This window comes from Vulpes lagopus, chromosome 18 (genome assembly GCF_018345385.1).
Source record: "Vulpes lagopus strain Blue_001 chromosome 18, ASM1834538v1, whole genome shotgun sequence".
Classification (NCBI taxonomy): domain Eukaryota; kingdom Metazoa; phylum Chordata; class Mammalia; order Carnivora; family Canidae; genus Vulpes; species Vulpes lagopus.
This window is the reverse complement of record NC_054841.1, coordinates 38,758,541-38,785,398: the sequence shown is the minus strand read 5'-3', so window position 1 is coordinate 38,785,398 and position 26,858 is coordinate 38,758,541. Positions and strand designations below refer to the sequence as shown.

Genomic DNA, 26,858 nt, shown 5'->3' with positions numbered 1-26,858 from the left:
TAGTATTTCATTGTGTTGATACATTATAATTTGTTTCTATGTACTAGTTGATGGGCATTTGGGCTGTTTCCGTTTATTGGCTGTTCTAATTAAAGCTGATATGAACATTTCTATTCAAGTCTTTATGTGGACATATGCTTTCATTTTTTTTTGGATAAATACTCAGGAGTAGAATTTCTGGATCTATGGTAAGTATATGCTTAACTTTAAAGAAACTGCCAAGCTATTTGCTATTTTCATTCTCACTAGCAATGGATGAGGGCTGCAGTTGTTCCACATTCTTGCCAATACTTAATATTGCCTGTTTTTTTTAATTTTAGCCATTTTATTATTTTATTATAATTTTAATTTTAGCCACGCTAGAGGTCATGTAGTGGTTTTAACTTGCATTTCCTTAATGGCTAATGATGTTATGCATCTTTTCATATGTTATTTGCAATCAGTACATAAAATGGTTTGCCTTTTAGGGATGCCTGGGTGGTGATCCTGGATCCTGGATGCCTCAGGGTGTGATCCCCAACTCCTGGGATCGAGTCCCGCATTGCGCTTCCTGCATGGAGCCTGCTTCTCCCTCTGCCTGTGTCTCTGCCATTCTCTCTCTCTTTCTGTCTCTCTCTCTCTGTGTCTCTCACGAATAAATAAATAAATTCTTTAAAAAAAATTGTTTGCCTTTTAAAAACTTTGGATTTTTGTCTTAATGAGGTGTGCAGATTTTTTATATATCCCGGATATAAGTCCTTTACCTTTTTGTATGTTTTGTAGAATTTTTCTCCCAAGTTGTGGGTTTATTTTTTTATTATTTTACTTTATTTTTAAAAGATTTTATTTCTTTATTTAGGAGAGACACAGAGAGAGTGGTAGACACACAGGCAGAGGGAGAAGCAGGCTCCCTGTGGGGATCCTGATGATCCCCAGGACCCTGGGATCATGACCTGAGCCAAAGGCAGATGCTCAACTACTGAGCCACCCAGGTGCCCCTGATTGATTTTTTTAAAAGAAACTTTTAATTTTAAAATTGTTTTGGATTTAAAGAAAAGTTCAGAAGATAGTATAGAAAATTCCCATATACTCAACACCTGATTTCCCCTATTATTAACATTTATATTAGTATATTTTTCTCAACTAATTAACCTGATTTGATAGATTATAATTAACTAAAGTCCATACTTCCTTCAAATTTCCTTCATTTTTACCTAATGAAAATACTTTTTCTGTTCCAAAGCGTTTTTCACCTTAGATTATTATATCTTAGAAGTTCAATTTATTTTTTTATAGCTCCTTTTCTTTCCTTTTTACCCTCGTGTTTTCCTATACCCATGTGAACATGTAGAGTATGTTTAGAAGAGTGATATTAACATTGTTAGCTAGCACTGGAATTGTTTGCTAATTCTATCGTTTGTCATTTCTTCCGGTAATAAGCCATAGTTTTCTGCTTATTTACATGTCTGGTCATCTTTGGTTTTATACTAAACATTGTGAATTTTATATCTTTGGGAATTGGGTATTTTACAACTGTGCTTTGGGACACTTGTTCGTGTAAATCATTTTGATATTTTTGAGGCTTGCTCTAAAACTTTTTTAGTGCAGGTCTAGAGTAAGCTTTCTAAGGCTAATTTGGTTTGATTTTTGTGGCATTATCTTCTGAGCTTACCCTGATAGCCTCACTCTGGCTGATGGGAAGACAACTTATTTTCACTTTTGTGTGAACTCCAGAAATTGGTCAGCTTACTGTTTTCCAGGGCTTTTTCCTTTGGCCTTGGTAGTTCCCTAATAAATATATGCAGACTAATACTTAAAGTCTCTGAATCTCTGGACTTCTCTGTATGTAACTCTTTCCTCTTTGTACCCTGTACTGCATATTCTAGCCTTCCTGGCTTCCTTAAACTCATAATGTTGTCTCCTCAACTCTGGAGGATCATTGGCTCTCTTTTGGGTTTCTCTTCACTGTGCTATGGCCTGGAAAGTATCTCTGGGAATTAAGTTGAGGCATCTGATTTGTGTCCCTTCTTTCAGGATCATAGTCTTGTGCTGGCTATTGATTGAAGTCCACTTGTTATATATTTTGCCTGATTTTCTAGTTAGAAGATAAATATAATCCCTATTATGCCTTAATTGTCAGAAGCAGAAGTGCAGTAGACATACTTTTGAAGTTATCAATATATATGTCTACTTAAAATTTTTTTTTAATTTTTAAGTAATCTCTGTACTGTATGTGGGGCTCAAACTTATACCCCCCCAAATCAAGAGTCACATGCCTTACTGATTGAGCCAGGCAGGTGCCCCTGAAATTATTTATATATTTTGAAGCAGGAGAAATATTTTTGAAAAAAATTGCTTCTAAGATATCCTTTAATTTTCTTATATACTTTTTCTTATGTATTTTTAAAATGTCAAATTTAAACCATCATGCAGTAGTCATTTTCAGAATAACTTTGTTTGTGATTTCCAATGGGATTATGTTAAAAATTTTGCAGAGCTGATTAACCGATATATTACATTTCAAAGATTGTTGAGATAGTGTATACACCGGTATGATCTTATGTGATAATTACTACATATAGGTAGATGCTTTATATTTTTCTCACATTTTAGTTCCTTTTCTATACTTTGAAGATACACATGCCTAGGCAAGGGAGGTTATATGCAGTTAAAAAAAAAAAAAACAAAAACAAAAACCCCAAACCTTTGTAATGTGGTAATTTACTTGCTAATAATCTCTTTTGCTCTGTTCTCAAAGTATGAAATGATCCAGGGCAAGAATTCAGTCTTCGTCTGTCAAACCATAATCTTTCTTTGGTTGTCATCTCTTTCCCAAGATTTAATTATTAACTGATTTAACTACAAATATTAGCTTGGAAGACCTTAATCAAAATCCTTAGGTCTAATTATGCATACTCTTCTCCATCTTATAAAATGCCTTTTCTTACTCATGGTTTTATTTATCTCTCTAGTTTCACAGTTCTGATCCTTTTCCCTCTTCTCTCTCTCTCTCTTTTTCTATTCCTACTACTATAATTTCCATGCCAGGTAGTTAGTATTTTAAGCGTATGTTGTAAAATAGCCGTCAGTTTGGTCTCACTGATTTCAGTCCGCTCCTCTTCATTATCATTCAACATGTGAATGTCAGTTTGTTTCCTTTACTGATATACCCATCTTGACTTTCTCTTATACAGAAAGTTTGACTAGCTTCTTAGTGTTTTTAAAGTCAGGTTCAGATTCTGATGAACAGCATATCTCAATCTTTGTATTTGGCTCCAGTAAATACTTTTTTGTTGAATGTGTCTTCTGTGACTCTGACACTTTTCTATTGCCTATATGTTGCTCATGTCATTTCCACCAATTGGAATTTTATAGCTTCTTGGCTAGGTTTTGCTTTTAACATCCTTCAGGAAGCCTGTTTTGAACTTCTCTGTCTCACAGTAGGCCATTTCCTTTTGGGTGCTCAAAGCCTTATCTATTCATTTCTATTTAATTATATAACCATTTTGTTATTTTCTCTCCTGTGATCTTACTTTAAAAATTCTGTGGACTGGGACGCCTGGGTGGCTTAGTGGTTGAGCGTCTGCCTTTGGCCCAGGGCATGATCCTGGAGTCCCGGGTTCGAGTCCCACATCAGGCTCCCTGCATGGAGCCTGCTTCTCCCTCTGCCTGTGTCTCTGCCTCTCTCTGTGTGTGTCTCTCATGAATAAATAAATAAAATCTTAAAAAAAAAGAAAATCCTGCGGACTGTTAGGTTATTTAGCTGCATTAGGACAAAAGCCTATTCTCTAATCCCTGACCCCTTTGCTGTAATTGTAGGTACATATTAAAAAGGTTTAATGTTATGATCAGTTTTCTTGGATCTTGTAGAAAATACAGGAAACTGGGGACATTTGTAGATGGTATGAGGCATTTGATGATCCATAGGTTGATGCAGATTTGCCCTAGTTTCTTAGATAATATTGGTCTTACCTTAGAACAGTTAGTTTTCTGGATTGACTCAGTTTTCTAGAATGTGTGGTAGAGTTGTTCATTTTTATGGCCTTCAGTTATTTTGGAATAGGCCTTTCATCTATGTAGTGACTCTAAGGAGCATCAATCGTTCCACCCCTGGCTCTTCTTTTTTTTTTTTTTTAATGAAGTCTTTTGTCCCTATTTTTATTTTTATTGTAAGATTTTATATTGTTAGTTTTTTCCCCATATTTGTGGTTGGAGATCATAAATGATACTGTCTTGACATAGCAAGACTAGTGGTATGTTGTTTTTTTTTTTTAAGATTTATTTATAATTGACATAGAGAGAGAGAGAGAGAGAGAGAGGCAGAGACACAGGCAGAGGGAGAAGCAGGCCCCACGTAGGGAGCCCGATATGGGACTCGATCCCGTGACCTCAGGATCATGCCCTGGGCCAAAGGCAGGCGCTAAACTGCTGAGCCACCCAGGGCTCCCCTGTATGTGTTTTTAAAAACTTTATCCACAGTATTAGAAAAATAAGGCAATGTTTTTCTTTTAGGTTTCAAATACATGTCTCGCTTCTGATTCTAGGTCTGTATGTTCTGTGTAGTCTGCTGACATAAGCTTTTTTTCCTTCATAATATCTTTTTTTTTTTTTTTTTTAAGATTTATTTATTGAGAGGGAGAGAGCTCAGAGAGAGAGAGAGGGAGGGAGAGAGAAGGGGAGAAGGGGGAGAGGAGAGAGGAAAGTGAAAGGGAGAGAATCTCCAACAGGCTCCATGCTCAGTGCGGAGCCTGTTGAGGGGTTCCATGTCATCACCCTGAGATTATGACCTGAGCTGAAATCAACCAACTGGGCCACCCAGATGTTCCTTCACAATATTTTTTTAAAGATATAATTCATATACCATAAAATTCACCCTTTTGTAGTATACAATTCAATTGGTTTTTAGTATATTCATAAAGTTCTGCAGCCATCACACCATCTAATTTTAGCTCATCTAAGTCACCCCAAAAAGAAACAGTACGTATTAGCTGTCACTCCCCATTCCCCCTTCTGCAACCTCTAGCAATCACTAATCTACTTTATGCTACTTTATGGGTTCACCTATTCTGGATATATAAATTGGATCATCTAGCATGTGATCTTTTGTGACTGGCTTCTTTGACTTAGCATAATGTTTTTAAGGTTCATCCATATTTTGCCATGTATCAGTACTTCATTACTTTTTACTACCAATTAATACTCCATTGTATAGATATACCATGTTTTACTTATTTATTCATCAGTTGGTGGGCATTTGAGTTGTTTCCAGAAATGCTGGTGTATGAGTATTAAATAAGCTGTTGTGAATATATGATACAAGTTTTGTGTAGACAATTCATTTCTCTTGGATATATAACTAGAAATGAAACTGTTGGGTCAAATGGTAACTTTATGTTTAAGTTTTTGAGGGGCTTCCAGATGCTTTCCAAAGTGGGTGTACCATTTTACATTCCTACCAGCAGTGTAAAAGGGTTCTAATTTCTTTATATCCTTACCAACACATCTTTATGATTCTTTTTAATGTTATTGTAAGTGAATTGTGGGTATGAAGTAGTAGTTTATAGTGGTTTTGATTTGCCTTTTCTTGATGGGTAATGATGTTGATCATCTTTTCATGTGCTTATTGGCCATTTATATATCTTCTTTGGAGAAACATTCATTCATATCCTTTATCCATTTTAAAATTGTGTTTTTATTTCAGAGTTGTGAGAAGTTTTTATATATCCTGTATACAAATCTTTTATCAGATAAATGATTTACAGTCCCCCACCCCCATTGTATGAGTTTTTCTATCTTTTTTTATTATGTATTTTGAAACCCAAAAGTTTTTATTTTTATTTTTTTATTTTTTTTCCAAAAGTTTTTAATTTTGATGATGTCCAATTTATCTGGTTTTTTTCTTTGCTTGTGCTTTTAGTGTCATGTCTAGGAAACCACTGTCTAATCTGAGGTCATAAGCTTTGCCCCAATGTTTTCTTTGAATGGTTTTATAGTTTCAACTCTTACATTTAGGTCTTTGATCCACTTGGAGTTAATTTTTGTATATGGTGTGAAATAAGATTGATCTTTGTTCTCTTGAACATCCAGTTCCAGCTCCACTTATGCAAGTCTATTTATTCTTTCTTTGTTAAATTAATTCTGGTATTGTTGTTGAATTGACTATAAATGCAATGCTTCTATCTAGACACTGCATTCTATTGCATTGATCTATATATCTGTCCTTAGCTATATGTTTATATCACATTGTGTTGATTACTGTAGCTGTGTAGTAAGTTATAAAACCTAGAAGTGTGAGCCCTCCAATTTTATTTTTCTTTTTTTATTTTTTATTTTTTTTATTTTTATTTTTTTTATTTTTTAATTTTTTATTTATTTATTTATGATAGTCATACAGAGAGAGAGAGAGAGAGAGGCAGAGACACAGGCAGAGGGAGAAGCAGGCTCCATGCACTGGGAGCCTGATGTGGGATTCGATCCCGGGTCTCCAGGATCGCGCCCTGGGCCAAAGGCGGGCGCCAAACCGCTGCGCCACCCAGGGATCCCCAATTTTATTTTTCTTTTGAAGATTGTTTTGGTGATTCTGAGTCCCTTGCATTTTCATGCGAATTTTAGGATTAGCTTGTCAATTTCTGCAAAAAATGTAGCTAGGATTTGATAAGGGATTGTGTTGAAGCAGATCAGTCTTGGAGAGTATTGCTATCTTAAAGATATTAAGCCTTTTGATCTATGTACATGGCTGTCCTTACATTTATTTAGATCTTCTTTAATATGTTTTATAATTTTCAGAGTATAACCCTTTTACTTTTTTGTTGAATTTATTCCTAAGTCTTTTATTCTTTTTGATGTTATTGTAAGTGGAATTGTTTTCTGAATTTCATCTTTAGATTGTTCATTGCTAATGTGTAGAAATAATAGTTGATTTTTGTTTGTTATCTTGTAGCTCGAAACCCTTTTGAACTTGTTTATCAGTCCTAGTAGTTTGTTAGTGGAGCCCTTGGACTTTTTGTATACAAGATGTTACTTTCTACTAAGAGATAATTTTCCTTTTTCTTTTCCAATCTAGATGCTCATTATTTCCTTTTCTTGCCTAATTGTTTTGTCTAGAATATCCAGTATAATGTTGAATACAAGTGACAAGAGTGAACATTGCTGTATTATCCCTAACCTTAAGGGAAAGCATTCAGTTTTTCACCATTAATTATCATGTTTGCTCTAGGCTTTTTGTAGATATCCTTTATCATGTAAAGGAAGTTCCCTTTTATTTCTATTTGTTGAGTGCTTTGCTCATGAAAGGATGTTGGATTTTTGTCAGATGGTTTTTTTTTTTTTTAATCCTGTTTTTTTTCCCTTTATTTTCCTTATTAACATGGTGTATCACATTAAATTTCACATATTAAACCAAACTTGCTTCCTTGGGATCCCTCTTGTTCATGATGTATAAGACTTTTATATTTTGCTGCATTTGGTTTGCTAGTATTCCTTTGAGGATTTTTTGTCTTAATTCTCAAGATATATTGGCCTGAGTTTTCTTTCCTCATGATGTCTTTGTCTTGTTTTGGAAACAGGGTTGTACTGGTATTATACAATGAGTTGGGAAGTATTCTTTCCCTTTCTAGCCCTTGAAACAGTTTATAAAGGATTAAAATTAAATCTTCTTTAAGACTAATGGTATTTAATTTTTTTTTTTTTTTTGTATCTCTTAGGATTCTCCTTTTACAAATGCAGGAATGGGATCTAATCTTAATCTCTTGGGTGAAATTGAGTGTGATGCCAGCATAATGGATGGAAAATCCTTAAATTTTGGAGCTGTTGGAGCACTGAGTGGTATGTGGACCTTATAACACATTACCTCTATTCTTCAAAGAACTATGAACATTATCATATGATGTCTCTTAAAGATTTAGTCAATCTTGTGTTTTCTACCATTTTTGCCTGGAATAGTCTTGAAGACAACATTGTTTTCTTTGTCTAAATTTAAAACATGAAATCTTAGCTAGGAAAGTTTTAAAGAAAACAGTAAAAAAGCTTATACTTAAGTCTTTGTTACAGTTTGAGCATTCTCTTCCACCTCCTTGAGATTATAGATATTTAACATGTGAGTTAGCAAAATCCTTTTTTATTTTTTTTAAAGATTTTATCTATTTATTTATGAGAGATACACAGAGAGAGGCAGAGATTCAGGTAGAGGGAGAAGCAGGCTCTCTGCAGGTAGCCCCATGCGGGCCTCAATCCCAGAACCCCAGGATCATGCCCTGAACCAAAGGCAGACACTCAACTGCTGAACCACCCAGGTGTCCCTCTTAAATTTGTGATTATTTGAAATACATGGGTAATATATTTTTTTGTTAGAAAATCCAATTGATATAAATAAAATTTACCATTGATCCAAATCTTTCCTTCTCATCCTTTTCCCCTTGGAGGGGTTTAAACAGTAAAATATAATGTATTTATCTATATTTTTATGTAATAGAAACACAATTACACAAATCTGTTTTTTTAAAAATATATATGTATAATTATGAAATTTTATTTTTTCTTTAAATAGGATGTTTTAGAGATTTTTTCCCCACATCAGTACATATTAGGTATATCTAATGTTTTACAGTTCTTTTATTTAAGCAATATATACATGCAATGCACAGATTTTAATTATAAAGCTGCATGATTTTTAAAATGTATACAGCTATGTAAACCATTACCCAAATCGAGATATAAAACGTTTCCATGTCAAAATACAGAACATTTCTGGGGTGCCTGGGTGGTTCTGTTGATTGAGCGTCAGACTCTTGATTTAGCTCAGGTCACGATCTCAGGGTTCTGGCATCCAGCCCTGCACTGGGCTCTTTGCTCCCCACTTAGCACGAAGTCTGCTTGTTCCTCTCCCTCCCCTGCTTGTGCTCTCTCTCTCTCTCTCAAATAAATAAATAAAATCTTAAAAAAAAAAAACCCAAACATTTCCATAATCTTAGAAGAGTTCTATATGCCTCTTCCTAGTCCATACCTCTTATACTCTGCTCCTGCCTTCTCTTTTCCTCTGATTTTGATTTTAGGCACCATAGATTAATTTGCTTATTTCTGAAATTATGAGTAGAATCATACACCTCTGTGGTTTTTTTTTTCTTAAAAGTATGCCTGTGAGGGATCCCTGGGTGGCGCAGTGGTTTGGCGCCTGCCTTTGGCCCAGGGCGCGATCCTGGAGACCCGGGATCGAATCCCACATCAGGCTCCCGGTGCATGGAGCCTGCTTCTCCCTCCACCTGTGTCTCTGCCTCTCTCTCTCTCTCTCTGTGACTATCATAAATAAAAAAAAAAAAAAAAAAAAAAAAAAAGTATGCCTGTGAGATCGCCCCATGTTTTGTGACACAATAATTTTTCTTTTTATTAGTAGAATTTTATTGCAAGAATATATCATAAATTATCTGTTTTCCTTTTAGTGGATATTTGAGTAGATGTTTAGTGGATATTTAGTGGATATTTCTAGTTTTTGACTATAATGAATAAAGCTCCAGTGAATCTTCTTGTGCATGTCTTTTGATACACATATGCATTTAATTCTCTTGGGTATAAACTTAAGATTTGAAACGATAAGTTTAGGTACATAATGTGCTTTGCTTTAGTAGATACTGCTGGACAGTTTTCAAAAGTAGTTGTTATAATCTATACTCCCACAAGCATGTATGAGCATTTTAATTACTCTGTATCAGGGCCAACATTTGGTATCGCTATTCTTTTTGAAATTCATCCATTTTGATATATGTGTAGTGGGATTATTGTTTTGAGTTTCCCTGTTTACTAATGATACTGAGAACCTTTTGATATACTTACTGGCCATTTAGATATTGTTGTGCAGTGTATGTTCAAAAGTCTTTTGCATATTTTATATTAGATTATCTTTTATTGATTTGTTCAAGTACTTTATGTATTTTAGGTCAGATACCTGTATTATGTATATCTCCTCCTAATCTGTGGATCACCTTTTCACTCTTTTCATGCTGTCTTCTGATGAACTGAAGTTTTTAATTCTAATGCAGTTTAAATTACCAACCTTTTATTTTATGGTTGCTTTAAAAATATTTTTTAAAGAAATCTTTGCCTATCTAAAGTTATGCAGATTGTCTCCATTGTTTTCTTTTAATAGTTCTATTTTTTTTTTTTTTAATATGCTTTATGCCCAATGTGGGGCTTGAATTCATGACCGGGAGATCAAGAGCTGCATGCTCCCCTGACTGAGCCCACCAGGTGTCCCCAGTAGTTCTACTGTTTTTTACCCTTCACATTTAGCTCTCTTATCAAGCTTAGATTAATTTTAGCATATGTAGATAGGAGCTCACGTTAATCTTTTTGTTCTTATGGGTATCCAAATGGTTTATTGCCATTATCAAAAGAAAGGACAATGCTTTCCTCTCATAACTGTGTTGGCAGATCAGGTGACTGACCATACATGCAATGCCTTGGTTCTGTACCCTCTATTCTATCCCGTTTTCCTATTTATTGCCAGTGCCATGTTGTCTTGATTACTGTAGCTTTATATTCTTTATATCTGGTAATATATTTGTATATTCTTGATACCTGGTAGTATAAGACTTCTAACTTCTTTTTTTTCTTTAACATTATATTGACTATACTAGGTGTTTGGCCATTTTCATAACATTTTTGAGTCAGCTTGTCAATGTCCATAATAAAACCCTGCTGAGATTTTGATTGGTATTCCAGTGAATGTATAGAATCATTTTTGGATAATTGATGTCTTAACAATACTGAATATTCTGGCCCACAAACATAGTATTTTTATATTTATATAAACATTACTCATTTTTTTCTCAGCAGTGTTTTATGGTTCTCAGTATAAATGTTATGCATACTTTTTATTAGATTGATTCTAGATACTTAGTTTTTCATAAAATATTTTCTTCTCATTTATGTTTTTTAAGATTTTATTTATTTATTCATGAGAGACACACACAACGAGAGAGAGAGAGAGAGAGAGAGAGAGAGAGGCAGAGACACAGGCAGAGGGAGAAGCAGGCTCCATGCAGGGAGCCCGATGTGGGACTCGATCCTGGGTCTCCAAGATCATGCCCCTACTGAAGGTGGTGCTAAACCGCTGAGCCACCAGGGCTGCCCTCATTTATGTTTTTAAAGGAATTTGTCTTTTTCATTTGAGTTGTCAAATTTATTTGCCTAAAGACTTTCTAGTTTAGTTTTCTTTTTGATTTCTGGTTTAATTTCTTGTGATCAGAGAACATTCTCTATATGATTCCAGTCCCTTGAAGCTTTTTGAGACTTGCTTTATGGCCCAGTTTATGGTGTATTTTGTTAAGTGTTCCAGTGAACTTTAAAAGATTATTTATTTTGTAGTTTTTTGAGTGCATGTTCTGTATATGCCAGTTTGGTTATTCACTTGTTCCAGTCTCCTTTATCCTTTCTGGTTTCTGTGATAGGTGAGAAAGAGTGTATCACGGGTGCTTGAGTGGCTCTGTCGATTAAGCATCTAACTCTTAGTTTCAGCTCAGATTATAATCTGAGGGTCCTGGGATCAAGCTCCATATCCAGCTCCATACTCAGTGTGGAGTCTACTTGACATTCTATTCTCTCTCTCCTTCTCCCTCTGTGTCTTCTGCTTGTGTTGTGTGTGTTTCTCTCATAAATAAATAAAATCTAAAAAAAAAAAAAAAAGAAAGTGTATCAATTAGTTTTAATTTTAATTTCTTTAATTATGAAATTTTATTGGTATCTAATGTAATTTCTTATGTTTAAAGGCCTAATTAGCATTTCTCTGTGAACTGACTGTTCTGTATCTCTTGTTGCTTGCTTTTTAAAAAAAATATATTTATTTTGTATTGGTGTTCAATTTGCCAACATGAAGAATAACACCCAGTGCTCATCCCATCAAGTGCCCCCCTCAGTGCCTGTCACCCAGTCACCCCCAACCCCCGCCCACCTCCCCTTCCACCACCCCTAGTTTGTTTCCCAGAGTTAGGAGTCTCTCATGTTCTGTCTCCTTTTCTGATATTTCCAACTCATTTTCTCTCCTTTCCCCTTTATTCCCTTTCACTATTTTTTATATTCCCCAATGAACAAGACCATATAATGTTTGTCCTTCTCTGATTGACTCATTTCACTCAGCATAATACCCTCCAGTTCCATCACGTTGAAGCAAATAGTGGGTATTTATCGTTTCTAATGGCTGAGTAATATTCCATTGTATACATAAACCACATCTTCTTCTTTCGATGGACACCGAGGCTCTTTCCACAGTTTGGCTATTGTGGACATTGTTGCTATAAACATTGGGGTGCAGGTGTCCCGGCGTTTCGCTGCATCTGTATCTTTGAGGTAAATCCCCAGCGGTGCAATTGCTGGGTCATAGGGCAGATCTATTTTTAACTCTTTGAGGACCCTCCACAGTTTTCCAGAGTGGCTGCACCAGTTCACATTCCCACCAACAGTGCAAGAGTGTTCCCCTTTCTCCACATCTTCTCCAACATTTGTTGTTTCCTGCCTTGTTAATTTTCCCCATTCTCACTGGTGTGAGGTGGTATCTCATTGTGGTTTTCATTTGTATTTCCCTGATGGCAAGTGATGCAGAGCATTTTCTCATGTGCGTGTTGGCCATTTCTATGTCTTCCTCTGTGAGATTTCTGTTCATGTCTTTTGCCCATTTCATGATTGGATTGTTTGTTTCTTTGGTGTTGAGTTTAATAAGTTCTTTATAGATCTTGGATACTAGCCCTTTATCTGATATGTCATTTGCAAATATCTTCTCCCATTCTGTAGGTTGTCTTTTAGTTTTGTTGACTGTTTCTTTTGCTGTGCAAAAGCTTCTTATCTTGATGAAGTCCCAATAGTTCATTTTTGCTTTTGTTTCTCTTGCCTTCATGGATGTATCTTAAGTTACTGTGGCCAAGTTCAAAATGGGTGTTGCCTGTGTTCTCCTCTAGGATTTTGATGGAATCTTGTCTCATATTTAGATCTTTCATCCATTTTGAGTTTATCTTTGTGTATGGTGAAAGAGAGTGGTCTAGTTTCATTCTTCTGCATGTGGATGTCCAATTTTCCCAGCACCATTTATTGAAGAGACTGTCTTTTTTCCAGTGGATAATCTTTCCTGCTTTGTCAAATATTAGTTGACCATAAAGTTGAGGGTCCATTTCTGGATTCTCTATTCTGTTCCATTGATCTATGTGTCTGTTTTTGTGCCAGTACCACACTGTCTTGATGACCACAGCTTTGTAGTGCAACCTGAAATCTGGCATTGTGATGCCCCCAGCTCTGGTTTTCTTTTTTAATATTCCCCTGTCTATTTGGGGTCTTTTCTGATTCCACACAAATCTTAAAATAATTTGTTCTAACTCTCTGAAGAAAGTCCATGGTATTTTGATAGGGATTGCATTAAATGTGTAAATTGCCCTGGGTAACTGACATTTTCACAATATTAATTCTTCCAATCCATGAGCATGGACTATTTTTCCATCTCTTTGTGTCTTCCTCAATTTCTTTCAGAAGTGTTCTGTAGGTTTTAGGGTATAGATCCTTTACCTCTTTGGTTAGGTTTATTTCTAAGTATCTTATGCTTTTGGGTGCAATTGTAAATGGGATTGACTCCTTAATTTCTCTTTCCTCAGTCTCATTGTTAGTGTATAGAAATGCCAGTGACTTCTGGGCATTGATTTTGTATCCTGCCACACTGCCAAATTGCTGTATGAGTTCTAGCGATCTTGGGGTGGAGTCTTTTGGGTTTTCTATGTAGAGTATCATGTCATCTTTGCTCATTTGAATGCCTTTTATTTCTTTTTGTTGTCTGATTGCTGAGGCTAGGACTTCCAGTACTATGTTGAATAGCAGTGGTGAGAGTGGACATCCCTGTCTTGTTCCTGATCGTAGGGGAAAGGCTCCCAGTGTTTCCCCATTGAGGATGATATTTGCTGTGGGCTTTTCGTAGATGGCTTTTAAGATGTTGAGGAATGTTCCCTCTGTCCCTACACCCTGAAGAGTTTTGATCAGGAATGGATGCTGTATTTTGTCAAATGCTTTCTCTGCATCTATTGAGAGGATCATATGGCTCTTGTTGATATGATCTATCGCGTTGATTGTTTTACGAGTGTTGAACCAGCCTTGCATCCCAGGGATAAATCCCACTTGGTCATGGTGAATCATCTTCTTAATGTATTGTTGGATCCTATTGGCTAGTATCTTGTTGAGAAGTTTTGCATCCATGTTCATCAGGGATATTGGTCTATAATTCTCCTTTTTGGTGGAGTTTTTGTCTGGTTTTGGAATTAAGGTGATGCTGGCCTCATAGAACAAGTTTGGAAGTATTCCATCTCTTTCTATCTTTCCGAACAGCTTTAGTAGAATAGTACAGTTTCTTCTTTAAACGTTTGATAGAATTCCCGTTGCTTGCCTTTTAACTTTATTTATAATGTGCCTTATTGTATTAGAATTTAAAATTTTTATTTGTCAAACTTATTACTTGTTCTTTTATGGCTTTTGTATTTTGCATTTCTTAAGGTTTCCCTCATAATTATAAGTATACTCACCTGTATTTTCTTCTAGTACACTTATAATTTATTTTTCATTTACTTCTTTAATACATTGTTTTTTTCTGAAATAATGGAAAAATTGTCCCTATATGATGTTGAATAATAGCAATAATAATGACTACCATTTATTGGGTGATTGTTACATACCAATCTATTCTCCAGTAGTTTATATGTGTTCTGTCATTAGTTCTCATAATTACCTTTTGAGGACACCACTTTTTTTCACATTTTATTTATTTATTTATTTATTTTTAAATATTTTATTTATTTATTCATGAGACACACACACACACACACACAGAGAGAGAGAGGAGGGGGGGGGGCAGAGACACAGGCAGAGGGAGAAGCAGGCTACCCTCAGGGAGCCTGATGGGGGATAGATCCCAGACTGGGATCACGCCCTGAGCCAAAGGCAGACACTCAACCTCTGAACCATCCAGGCATCCCATCACATTTTTTTTTTTTATTTAAATTCAATTTGCCAACATATAGTATAACAACCGGTGCTCATCCCATCAAGTGCCCTCCTCGTTTCCCATCACCCAGTTACCCCAACCCCATGAACCTCCACTTCCGATGAGGACACTACTTTTTTTTATCCCTATTTCACAGATAAGGAAACTGAAATATAGAAGAGATTTAGTAATTTGCCCAAGGTTACTGTATCAGGCTGGGTCCAACTAGTAGAAAAACTAGATAGTAGATTTAATAGGGGAAGTTTAATATAAAGAACTATTAAACCAGTGATAGGACAGTAACTATACAAATGTAGAAAGGGAAATCAAAATGTATTCTAGGGCAGAGGGAGAACACCCAAGTATGGATAAACTTGGAGGGAGATTCAGATCTCATTGAAGAAGGTGTGGTTGTAGCTACTGCCTAGTAGAGAAGTTGCTGTGTTACCCAGGCCACGGTCACTGTGATACCAGGGACATTCCTATGGGGCACAGGTGAGTTCAGACTGGTAGGTGCTTACACAGGGGTGAGGAAACTATGAGAATTGAACCTCTGTTCCACAGGATAAAGATTGGGCTTTTGGCTCACCAGGCAGCCATTTACCCATGGGGAACTTTGCTATTTGTGCCTATGAGGCCAAGAAGGTTTGTGACTTGAACTGGGCACAGTCCTGTTCTTTCTGGGACTGTCATCTATGCTGCTATAGTCTGATTCAGAGGCTAGGGAAAGCATGTGGTGGCCAAATGCTGGAGAAAGCTGCACCCTGCAGGCACTTAGCACTGGGGAATACCATATGGGCCAAATAGTGAAGAAACTGATGCTCTCGGGATCCCTGGGTGGCGCAGCGGTTTGGTGCCTGCCTTTGGCCCAGGGCGCGATCCTGGAGACCCGGGATCGAATCCCACGTCGGGCTCCTGGTGCATGGAGCCTGCTTCTCCCTCTGCCTATGTCTCTGCCTCTCTCTCTCTCTCTGTGTGACTATCATAAAAAAAAAAAAAAAAAAAAAAAAAAAAAAAAAAGGAAACTGATGCTCTCCACTTGCCTGGCTAGTAAAAAGTTTCCTCCTAGAGTGTCTCTTCGGTGCCCTCTACTGACAAAGCTATCAGTGTGCCAGCTGGCAAAGGAAACCTATTTAAAGGGCCCATATCCATTTTCACAGATCAGGCAATGAAGGGAGAATTTAGCTGAGAAGCAACAGATAATGGCTACAGTTATAAAACAGTCTAACTCCTGTTACTCTGTGTTCCTTCTATGTTTTCACATAGAGTCTATCTTTTCCTACTCGTTTGAAATATTGTATCATGTATTAAATATTCAAATGCTTGTGTGTCTGTGTTGAACTTCAGCTTTTTTTCTGTTCCATTGATGTATTTGTTAATTTGTATTCAAACCACACTCTCTTCTTTTAAAATATATTTTATTTATTCATTCATGAAAGACAGAGAGAGAGAGAGAGAGGCAGAGACATAGGAAGAGGGTAGAGAAGCAGGTTCCATGCAGAGAGCCCGATGTGGCTCTTGATCCTGGGGCTCCAGGATCATGCCCTGAGTCAAAGGCAGACACTCCGCCACTGAACCACCCACGTGTCCCCAAACCACACTCTTTTAATTAAGAATAGTTTTTAATAAGAGTGGTATCTTGAAGGGTGAATACCTCTTCATTTTTTTCCCAGTTAAACTGAGAAGTTTAAGAGTCACCTTGTCATACATCATAGAAGTCCTTTTGAAGTTTTGATGGAGATTTGTAGATTTGAATTTATAACTTAATTTGACAATTATTAAAGTCTACATTGAATCAGCGTATACAGAGGTATATTTTAAGAGCTAGTACAGAGAGCTGAGCTTTTTCTTTCTTTTTTTTTTTTTAATTTTTATTTATTTATGATAGTCACACAGAGAGAGAGAGAGAAAAAGAGAGAGAGAGAGAGGCAGAGACATAGGCAGAGGGAGAAGCAGGCTCCATGCACCGGGAGCGCGACATGGGATTCGATCCTGGGTCTCCAGGATCGCGCCCTGGGCCAAAGGCAGGCGCCAAACCACTGTGCCACCCAGGGATCCTGAGCTTTTTCTTTATTTGGCATTTCATCCTTTTTTTTTTTGGTGGCACATTGTTGTTGTTTAGCTAAATAGTTTTGTTTTGAGTAAATATGGTGACTTTAATTTGATTTTTTATAGTCCTTTTATATCCCACTGCTGATTTTTTTTTTTTTTTTTTGTACTGGTGTCCTGAGAGGCATTCATTGGTTAGTAGTTTAGGATGTGGTCTCTGACATTAGCTGCTTCTCTTAAAATCTTAGCACTGTGATCGTGGGTAGGTGACTTAATGCTTTGTGCAAATATTCCCTCAGTAATCAACGTTCATAAATATACTTATAGAGTTGAGAGATCAATGAAATATACTTGCTATATTGAAGGGTTTGGTGCTGGGCTTGGCATATGGTAGATACTGAGTTACTGTCACTGTCTTCATCACATTGTCATATTTGCCATCATTGTCATCATGATAGTGTTTTTCACACTAATACTTACTGTCCTGTCATTCCTCCCAGAGAAGCATCCTCTTTTCACTTTTCTTCACATTATATTTTCCCTTCTGGAAACAGTCTGAACCATATTTTAGTTTACAATCTTGTACATACTTGGCCTCTTCTCCCCACTGTATGAAGGTAAATATGAAGATGGGTATGCAGCTATTTGTAATCATGTTGATTCTTTGGAAGAAATTCACTTTTTGATAGTAGATGCCATACTTTCAGTTTATTTTTTATTTATTTTTTATTTTTATTTTTTTTTTCAGTTTAGTTTTTAAATTCTATTCTGAAATCTGTTAACAAGAAACCTAATTTCAGTATCTATTAAGCTGTAGCACCTGACAAATCATGAGAATGTATGTTTTATATTCTTTCTTGTATCCCCTAGGTATTTATTTATTTGTTGATTATTTGTTGATTCATTTATTTATTGATCCTTATTGTTCATAATAATTAAGGGTTTTCATTAGTATACATAAGAGTTTTCTAAGGTATTTAAAAGTTGTTTTATTGAAACAGCCACAAAGCTGAGTGGGAAACTTGAAGGTATTTTTCTGACTTCATTTTCTGCCAATTTTACTTTGTAGGAATCAAGAATCCAGTCTCAGTTGCAAACAGACTCTTGTGTGAAGGGCAGAAGGGCAAGCTCTCTGCTGGCCGAATTCCTCCCTGGTAACCGCTTTGTTCTGCCTGACTTTACCTGGGTCTTTGGTCTTTGGTGCATGTGGTGTTTGAAGGCTGTTTTTATCCACAGAAGGCTGATGCTGTTGGTTACACACCAGCAGTAGCTTGAATTTGAGAGGAAGACACACTTTATTCTCTAATCTTGGAACATTTTGTACACTTGACAGAGCTTTGGATGCAATTGAATATTACAGATTAAAGCAGAAAGGAGATCAGAATTAATTTTTGGTTTTGTAGTTGATTACAGAGATTTTTTTTGCTGTTACTAAGTGCACAATTGGGATCTTTTATTATGAAACTTTTAAAAGTTCAGAGTCCAAACTAATTTTAATTTTGAGATGTTTTTAGAATAAAAGTACTTAATTTTTCTCTTCTGGAGAAACACATTATGATGTTAAGATTAGTCAGATTACATCTTTTCTCCAGGATTAACATATAATTTTCATTAAAAAACTTTGGACTTTTCAAGTATTTATAAATGTAGAGAGAACATTGTAAAGAGCTCTCATGAACCTGGCATCCAGCTCTAATAATTGATAGTTTTTTTTCTTATAACATTTTTTATTTAAAAAAATTTTTTAATGTTTATTTCTTGACTGATTTTAAGCAATCTCTGCACCTAGCTTAAGCTCGAACTCATGACCCCAAGATCAAGAGTTGCATGCTCCTCTGACTGAGCCAAGCAGGTTAATTTCTGGTTGTTTCTTGCCAATATAGAAATATGATTGATTTTATTACATTGATACTCTTTCCTGAGAATTTGCTAAATTTATTTGTTTTATACTATTATTTTTATAGATTTGATAAGATTTTCTACATAGACAGTAATGTCTCCTGAGAATAAAGATTGTTTTATTTCTTCCTCTCTAACCTGGGTTCATTTAATTAATTTCCTTTTCTTTGTTGCAGTGGCTAGGACCTCCAGTGCTATATGGAATAGAAATGTGAGAGAGAAAAAAAAAAAAAAAAAAAAGAAATGTGAGAGTGGGCATCGTGCCTTGTTTGTGATCTTAGGGTGGAAGCATTTGGTCTTCTACCCTTAAGTATGATGGTTGCTGTAGGTTTATCATAAATGTTCTTTATTATGCTAAGAAAGTCTCCTTCTTGTGTTCTGAGAGTTTTTAATAGGAATGGGTGTTGTACTTTCTCAAATACTTTTCTATCATCTATTAAGATGATCTTACAATTTTTCTTATTTAGTCAGTGATGGGTTGATATTCAGCTGCTACAGTAACAATTACATTTTTGGGATTAATTCCACTTGACCATAATTTATTATCCTTTTGATATATTGGTGGATCCAACTTGCTAAGATTTTATAAAGAATTTTTGTATCTCATAACTTATGAGATATATTGGTCTGTTTTTTCTTTTCTTGTAATGTTTCTGGTTTGGGTTTATTTTGCATCTTGGATATGTAGGGAAATATACTTTATCAAATTTGGAAAAATTTTGACTATTATTTCTAAAGATAATATTTTTAGGACTCCAGTTGCATATGTATTTGACCTCTTATAGTCCTACAGATCATTGATAAATAGTTTACTTTTCCATTTATTTTTCTGTTTCATTTTGAATAATTTCCATTGCTGTTTTCAAGTTCATTATTTTTCTGTAATATCTAATCATTTGTTAATCGTATGAAGCTCATTTTTCATCTCTGACATTGTAGACGCCTTCAGAAATTTGATTTGCAGCTTTAAAAAGTGTCTTCTGTGTATTTACTTAACATGTTTAATCTTTCATGTAGCTTCTTGAACATATGGATAGAGTTATAATAAATGCTGTAATATCTTCATTTACTAATTGACTATCATCTTTGTCATTTCTGAATTTTCGATTGAATTATTTCTCTTCTCATTATTGGTTGGATTTCCTTGTTTATTTGCATGCTTGGTAATTTTTTATTGCATTCGAGGCATTGTGAGTTTTACCTTATTTGGTGCTATTTTTAAATTTTAACAAATATTCTTGAGCTTTATTGGAGGATGTGGTTAAATTATTTAGAGACAGGTTCATCCTTTCAGGTTTTGCTTTATACTTTGTTACATGCAGCTAGAGAAACATTTAGCCTTGAGCTAATTTTGCTTTGCTATTGGGTGAAAACTCTTCTGAGTACAATAACAGATGGAGCTAGAATGAGATTTCTTACTTTGATGAGAACAGGGGTTCTTCCTGTCCCTTTGTGAACTTGGGGCTTGAAACTTTTGTGGTATTCTTTCCCAGGCGTTGGGTGATTTCCTATTACACATACACTTATCTCTACTCAGCTGAAGACAAGAGGAAACTGTGCAGATCTCAGAGTCCTTTCTCTGTGCAGCTGTCCCCTGTAAATCCTGGCTGTCTGGGTTTCTCCAGATGCCCGGCTCTTTCTCTTCAACTGAGAAACTGCTTGGCTTTGCCTGAATTCTTTGTGTGTCATGGCCTAGAACCTCTCTAGGAAGTAAGCTGGGTCATTCATAGATTTACCTTGTTTATTTCATTTCTCTCAAGGACCACTGTCCTTATGTTGCCTACTGATATCTGAAAACTATTGTTTCCTACGTTTTATTTAATTTTTAAAACAATTTCTTCAGGCAACAGTGTAAATTTGTTCCTTGTTACTCCATCTTGTCCAGAAGCAGAAATCTCTCACATTCCTGGATGTTCATTGTATACTGCAGTAACTGAGAAACAGTCAAATTCCTTGAATGTTTTAAATCAACAAAACCAATTTTATCATGTTTTGACTCTGAGCTTATTTTCATATGACCATCATAAGTCTAGTTATGTAATTTCTATAATGATAATAGCTAATAGTTACTGCTTTTGTACACTTAATCAGGCAGTTTTATGTGGTTTGCATGCATTAACTCATAAAAATCATACAATGATTTATGACACATTTTGCAGATAATGAAACTGAATCCCACACTTGACCACTGTTAGGCTATTGGGAAATTTTGGAGTCCTTTCATATCACATTAGAAGCAGCAGATTAGAAGTAAAGGGAAAATAGAATCCTTTTATAATAATGAGAAGTAACTGTTTATGCCCATTTAATTATTAATTCATTTCCCTTTCACTCAGCAAATATTTATTGTTTGTTTTCTGTATGCCAGGCATAAAGGTACAAAAACTGTCAAAAGCAGATGGAATACTTAGAAAGCATAGTCTTCTGGTGTCATCTGTCACCACTGTGTGGGGACAGCAAGGCATTACATATAATGTGTCTTTTCTAAGAAGTATTTATTTATTATTTATTATTAATTAATTAATTAATTATTTTATTGAAGTCTTTAAATAACAAGTTCATTTATGGGGCATCTGGGTGGCTCAGTGGTTGAGTGTCTGCCTTTGGCTCAGGGTGTGATCCCATAGTTCTGGGATCAAGTCCCACATTGGGCTCCCTGCATGGAGTCTGCTTCTCCCTCTCCTTCTGTTTCTGCCTCTATCTCTCTGTGTCTCTCATGAATAAATAAATAAAATCTTAAAAAAATGTTCATTTATTTGTATACCTTAGTTTTTGGTTATAGCCACCATGATATGTTGTATTGTTTAAATATTGGTGTTTGTTCAGATTTGTTGCATATTTAGTATCTTCATAAACTTGGTGGGACTACCATTATAAACCATGTCATATTTACCCAAGTTTCTTTATTTTATTTATAAAAATATAGCTTGAATCTTTCTTCTTCCATTACGATAGGGTATAGCTTTGATAGGCATTATGATTTAGAACAGGAGTTGGCAAACTATGGCTGATGGGCCGAATCTGGTCTGCTGCTTGCTTTTGTAAATAAAGCTTTACTGGGGCATAGCCATACCCATTTGCGTATGCATTGTCTATGGCTACTTGTGCACCACAAAGGCCAAATAGAGTTGTTGCAAAAGAGACACTGTGGCTACAAAGCCAACCTATTTACTATCTGGCCCTTTATAGAAAACTTTGCTGACTCCTAATATAGAAGTTATAATTTTTGGAAATTATGTTTCTTTTGATGAAAAAGGGGAAGCTAGACAAATGTTTTATGTTTAGTATAAATAAAACCTAAGGTTCTCATTAGACCCTAGGATTTTTTTCAGAGGCAAATTTACTTTTTGGTACATTGTTTACATTAAAGTACTATTTATTATATTTCATAAATTCACTCAAATTTGTACTACTTTTCTTGTATGAATGTGAAAAGACTATTAAAACATGAATGATTAAAAGAAACTAATCAGAAGGCATAGATTTAGATGGATTCCCATTCAAACATATAATTTAAAAAACAAAATAACAATAGTGGAAAAAGTTTATGACAGCCAGAGAAATGTGAACATCAATGGGATATATTTTGTAATACACAATCTTTTAGAATTGGTCATTTTTTGTGTGTGTGTCAATTGCTTATGCTGAGGTTCTGTCTTTTTAAAAAGTCATTTTTTAAATTAAAAAAATTAAAATTGAAATTAAAATTTTTTTAAAGAGTTACATTTTTATTATTTAATATGGCTGGTATGTTATTTCCAAATACAGCAAGTTCTCCTTTATTTGTACTTTATGTGTCTGTAATTTGTCTTTCTTCAATCTTGTATATTTATTGTGAACAAAGAAGCAATATGTGAAATAAATAGAAATCAGTTTTTAAGTCTAGAGAAACAGTTCCCATTTTCTCTTGTATCTTTCTCATCCAGAATAATGTATTTTGATTTTTGGGATCCTTGAACATTCTTGAGAGCTTTCTGAATCACAAAATGACACATTTTTAGATTGATTATGGATGGAGTCATGGTTCTTTGAAAATTGATGATTGCCATCCATGAGGTTGCAGTTCACGTCTCATATTTGCCCAGAGAGCTCTTTTTGGGAAGTTTGGCTGTGTTAGTGCTTGCAGAAGCACTTGGGGTGCAGTTTGTTGAAAGTTTCAGTCACCAGAGCTCAGGGCTGCTCTCAGTATAGAGTGTTGTTGCTTTTTGTTTTACATCATATCAGATTTATTTTAATGTTAATTAAATTGGGCATAACACAAGGAAAATGCTGTTCCTTAAGGAATTTTGACACCCTAGTTTATTATTTGTTTGATTTTTTTGCCAGTGTTTATCTGATGCTTAGTATGCTTTAGGCACTGTGGTGAATGCTTGGATATGTCAATGACAAAACAAAGATTCCAACTCTTATGAAGCTTACAATTTATTTGGGGAAGTTAGAAGTAAACAACACATATAATATGTAAATTATAAAGAAGTGTCTAGTATGTTAGAAGGTAGAAAAAAGAAAATGACAGGGCAGAATGACAGAGCAAACTGATAGGGACTAGGAGTCCGGGGTAGGGGAATACAATGTGTTGGATGTAGTTTTAAATAGGCCTCATTAAGGGGAGACATTTGAGCAGATGAGAGAATTTGCCATTTGGGAAATAAGGAAGAACCTGATAGAAGAAACATTCAGGGTGAAAGCCTTGAGCCTAGAAGTCCTGAGCCTAGAAGTCCCTTGACATATTTGTGTTTTTACAGGAGGCTGGAGTAGAGTTAGCCAGGGGGCAGGAAGAATCATAGGGCAGGTAAGGAGGAAGCAGAAAAGGTCAGATTACTTGAGATTCTCCTTGAAGATTCCAGTTTTTACACTCGATTTCTCATGAGAGATTTTGCAGGTTTTGAGAAGAACGTCATTGTCTGTTATTACAAGGGCATCAGTGGCTGGTGAGCATAGTTGGGGCAGGGAGCAAAGCAAGGCATACATGAAAGTAATGAGTCCATTGGAACAATCCAGGTAACAGATGATGGTGATTCAGACAAAGGTGGTAGCAGGAGAGGTGGTGAGAAGTGGTCAGATTCTGGATATATTTTAAAGGTATGGTCAATGGGATTTCCCAACTTGATTGGGGCAAATTTCTCTAAAAGCTTTCTAGTTGGAGAGTCATAAGAGAGAACTGTGAATTGATACTGCATTTAATTTTCTAGAAAGTGATTTTTTGACATGTTAGTAACATGTAGCTTTTCAGAATTTTAAAATGATTTCAAAGGCATGCATATGCCATTTTGTGTGATGATTAACTACTAGACAGGTAGTTTTTGATAATAAGAAAAGGTCAGTTATTCAGTATTCTTATCCATAAGATGGCATCCAAATAGTCAACTTCTTGTGAATATTGTAAAATGTCTCAACTATTTTAAAAACTTGCATAGCAGCCAATGGCAAATTGATTTAATTTAGAAGCAATGACTGTTTAAGAAATGAAAAATAAGACTAAGAATATTTTGTAAAATGCCATTGATTGGACCAAGATGACCAATGGGCGTGCTAAGAATACTGGAGTTAGCTCCAAACTTCTGTTCTGGTCATTTAATATGCTACTTCGGCATGTCTTTTACATCTTCACATGAAGAGAAGTTACTTATTATATCACATTCCTTTTCTAGAAGAAGGAAGTGCTAAAAATGCCATTAGGATGGCTCAACTCCTATTCAGGTTTCTATTTCTGTCATTCTCCATTTGAACTTTATGTGATAGCTTTTCTTTGCAGTGGTCTTCATTTTATATAGGAATAGGATAAACTGTTTTCTATTTTCAGAATCCTTTAGAATAAAAAAAATAGAAGTTTGAAGGGGTAAACTTGTTTATTCTTGTTGGCCTTCTCTTCTCTTTTTTTTCAATGCCTCCTACCTTTATGTATATTAGAAAATAGTTATTGGACTTAATTATTTACTTTCTCACTAGAACTATTTGGATGCTTTTGGATGGCTCCTTAGATTTTGTTTTGCCAGTCTGTCACTGGTCTTCTTATTAACAAATGAATCTAAAGACTTCAATATGTATTATTTGGAGTTTTAGTGTTAGAATGATTAGAAGAACAGGAACAAAAGATAAGGAGCAGAAAACTTCAAGGAAACCCATTACTAGCTGGCTGAGATCTTTAAGAAGTTGGCTATGGAAGGATATGAATGAATGATTATTATGGCAGCTGCTTGCTATTACTGTGTTAGGGAATAGAGTGGTTAATTATCCTACATGATATTTGAAATCTTTGAAAATAAGTGTTTTACAGTTAGCTAATAGTATCCTTTTGTTTACTTCATTATGTTAAAACTTGCAGTTTAGGGCTTAAAAATTACTTTTGGCACACACCACAGTACTTAATCACAGTAGAAATGATTCTGAGGGGCATACATATAGATCATATGTACATATTTGTTTCATCAAGACTTGCAAATATAAGTACATCTCATTGTTTTGGGGCATCTCTACATGTACCCACTCGTACATCTAGTTGTTAAAGTAGGCAAGAATATCAAATCTGAAGACATTCACTGAAACTTTGATTCTTAACCTGATTAAATGGATCTTGTGACCATGATGATCCAAGGAAAATCTTAATATTTTCCACTGGGAGATCAACTATTTTTTTCCTTCTCATGTTGAATTGTGCCCATTTTTACTTGTTGGTTATTGCAGATGAAATTGTACCATTTTCATTTGTAAACTTTTTAACTTGGGGAAGATTTTAAAATTTGGGGCATATAAACCATATTATAATTTTGAGGTAAATCTAGAATTAAATCTATATGCAAGACATTTTTTCAATTGCCTTACTATATGATTTATACTTATTGAATATATAGAAGATGATACTAAGTTTTTAAAAGAATAATTTTTCTGTTAGCTTTTTAGTTGGAGAAGGAGCCTACAGATGGGCAGTAGATCATGGAATACCCTCTTGCCCTCCTAACATCATGACCACAAGTAAGTAAAAACTTTTCAAATTTAAGCTATATTGGCATATATACCTGGAAGTGTTACAGTGCTTTAATCCACATAATACTCTGATATTTAAGGAAGGAAGCTTATATGTTGAAATATTTATGGTTAAAAGATACATAAAAAATTATTTGATTTTAAGGTGCTTTTGTATTCCTGAAGATCCTCCCTCCCCCCATGCTCTTGCTTTTATAGAAGTATTGCTAAAGGATCCCTTTTAAGTCACTTAAAATAATTACTAACAATAAAACCTTAATACTACCTCCTCAGAAAGAGAGAGAAGAAAACTTAGGTCAACATTTATCTGTCTTTGAGCTGCAGAAAGCCTTTCTAGGGACCAAGTACAAGAAAAGGAAGAACAAAAGTGTGAGTACATAAGAATTAAGAGAAAAAAAAAAACACTTAACCATAAATATGAGAAAGTGATACCTATCCTTCATCTGTGAAAAGGTATGTAAAATTAAAAACCACACAAATACAAATAGTACCCCAAAAGAAAAATGATCAAGAGTCATAAATAGATAATAGAATATAATTAATAGGGAAATTCAAATAAGTACAGGTTAAATTTGTGAGATATAAAAGTACTGTATTATTGCTCATAAGTGTGTGATGAGATGAACAAATGTAAATGTAAATGTAGGTACAAATGTAAATTGGCAGAAATATTGGAGGACAGCTAAGTAGTAGTATAGAGCAAAGCCATAAACTTATTCTGCTTGTAGGAATTTGATATTAGAAATATAGACAAAATTTTATGTAGTTCACAATAAGCATTATTAAGAATGTCAAAAAATTTGAAAAAATCTTATGTCTAACAAAGAAGAATGTAAGCAAATTATCATATGATGACATGTTATGTAGTAACTTAAAATGATCAAGACTAATGTCTGATGATTAATGACTTTGAAAAGTTATAAATATATGTTATAAATATATGTGTGAA

General features: G+C 35.0%; 1 protein-coding gene across 4 annotated transcripts in view; it reads left to right on the top strand.

Moving 5' to 3' along the window:
* Window positions 1-26,858, top strand: part of TASP1 (taspase 1) — a 273,821-nt gene that overhangs the window by 35,435 nt on the left and 211,528 nt on the right. For all 4 annotated transcript variants that reach the window (XR_005984419.1, XM_041732946.1, XM_041732944.1 and 1 more), the window contains 3 exons: window positions 7,683-7,803; window positions 18,096-18,180; window positions 25,818-25,897. Coding sequence is in view for 3 of the 4 variants with exons in the window: in XM_041732944.1 (XP_041588878.1) it covers window positions 7,683-7,803; window positions 18,096-18,180; window positions 25,818-25,897 (286 nt within the window). In the remaining variant the exon portion in view is untranslated. The remainder of the gene's footprint in view (window positions 1-7,682; window positions 7,804-18,095; window positions 18,181-25,817; window positions 25,898-26,858) is intronic.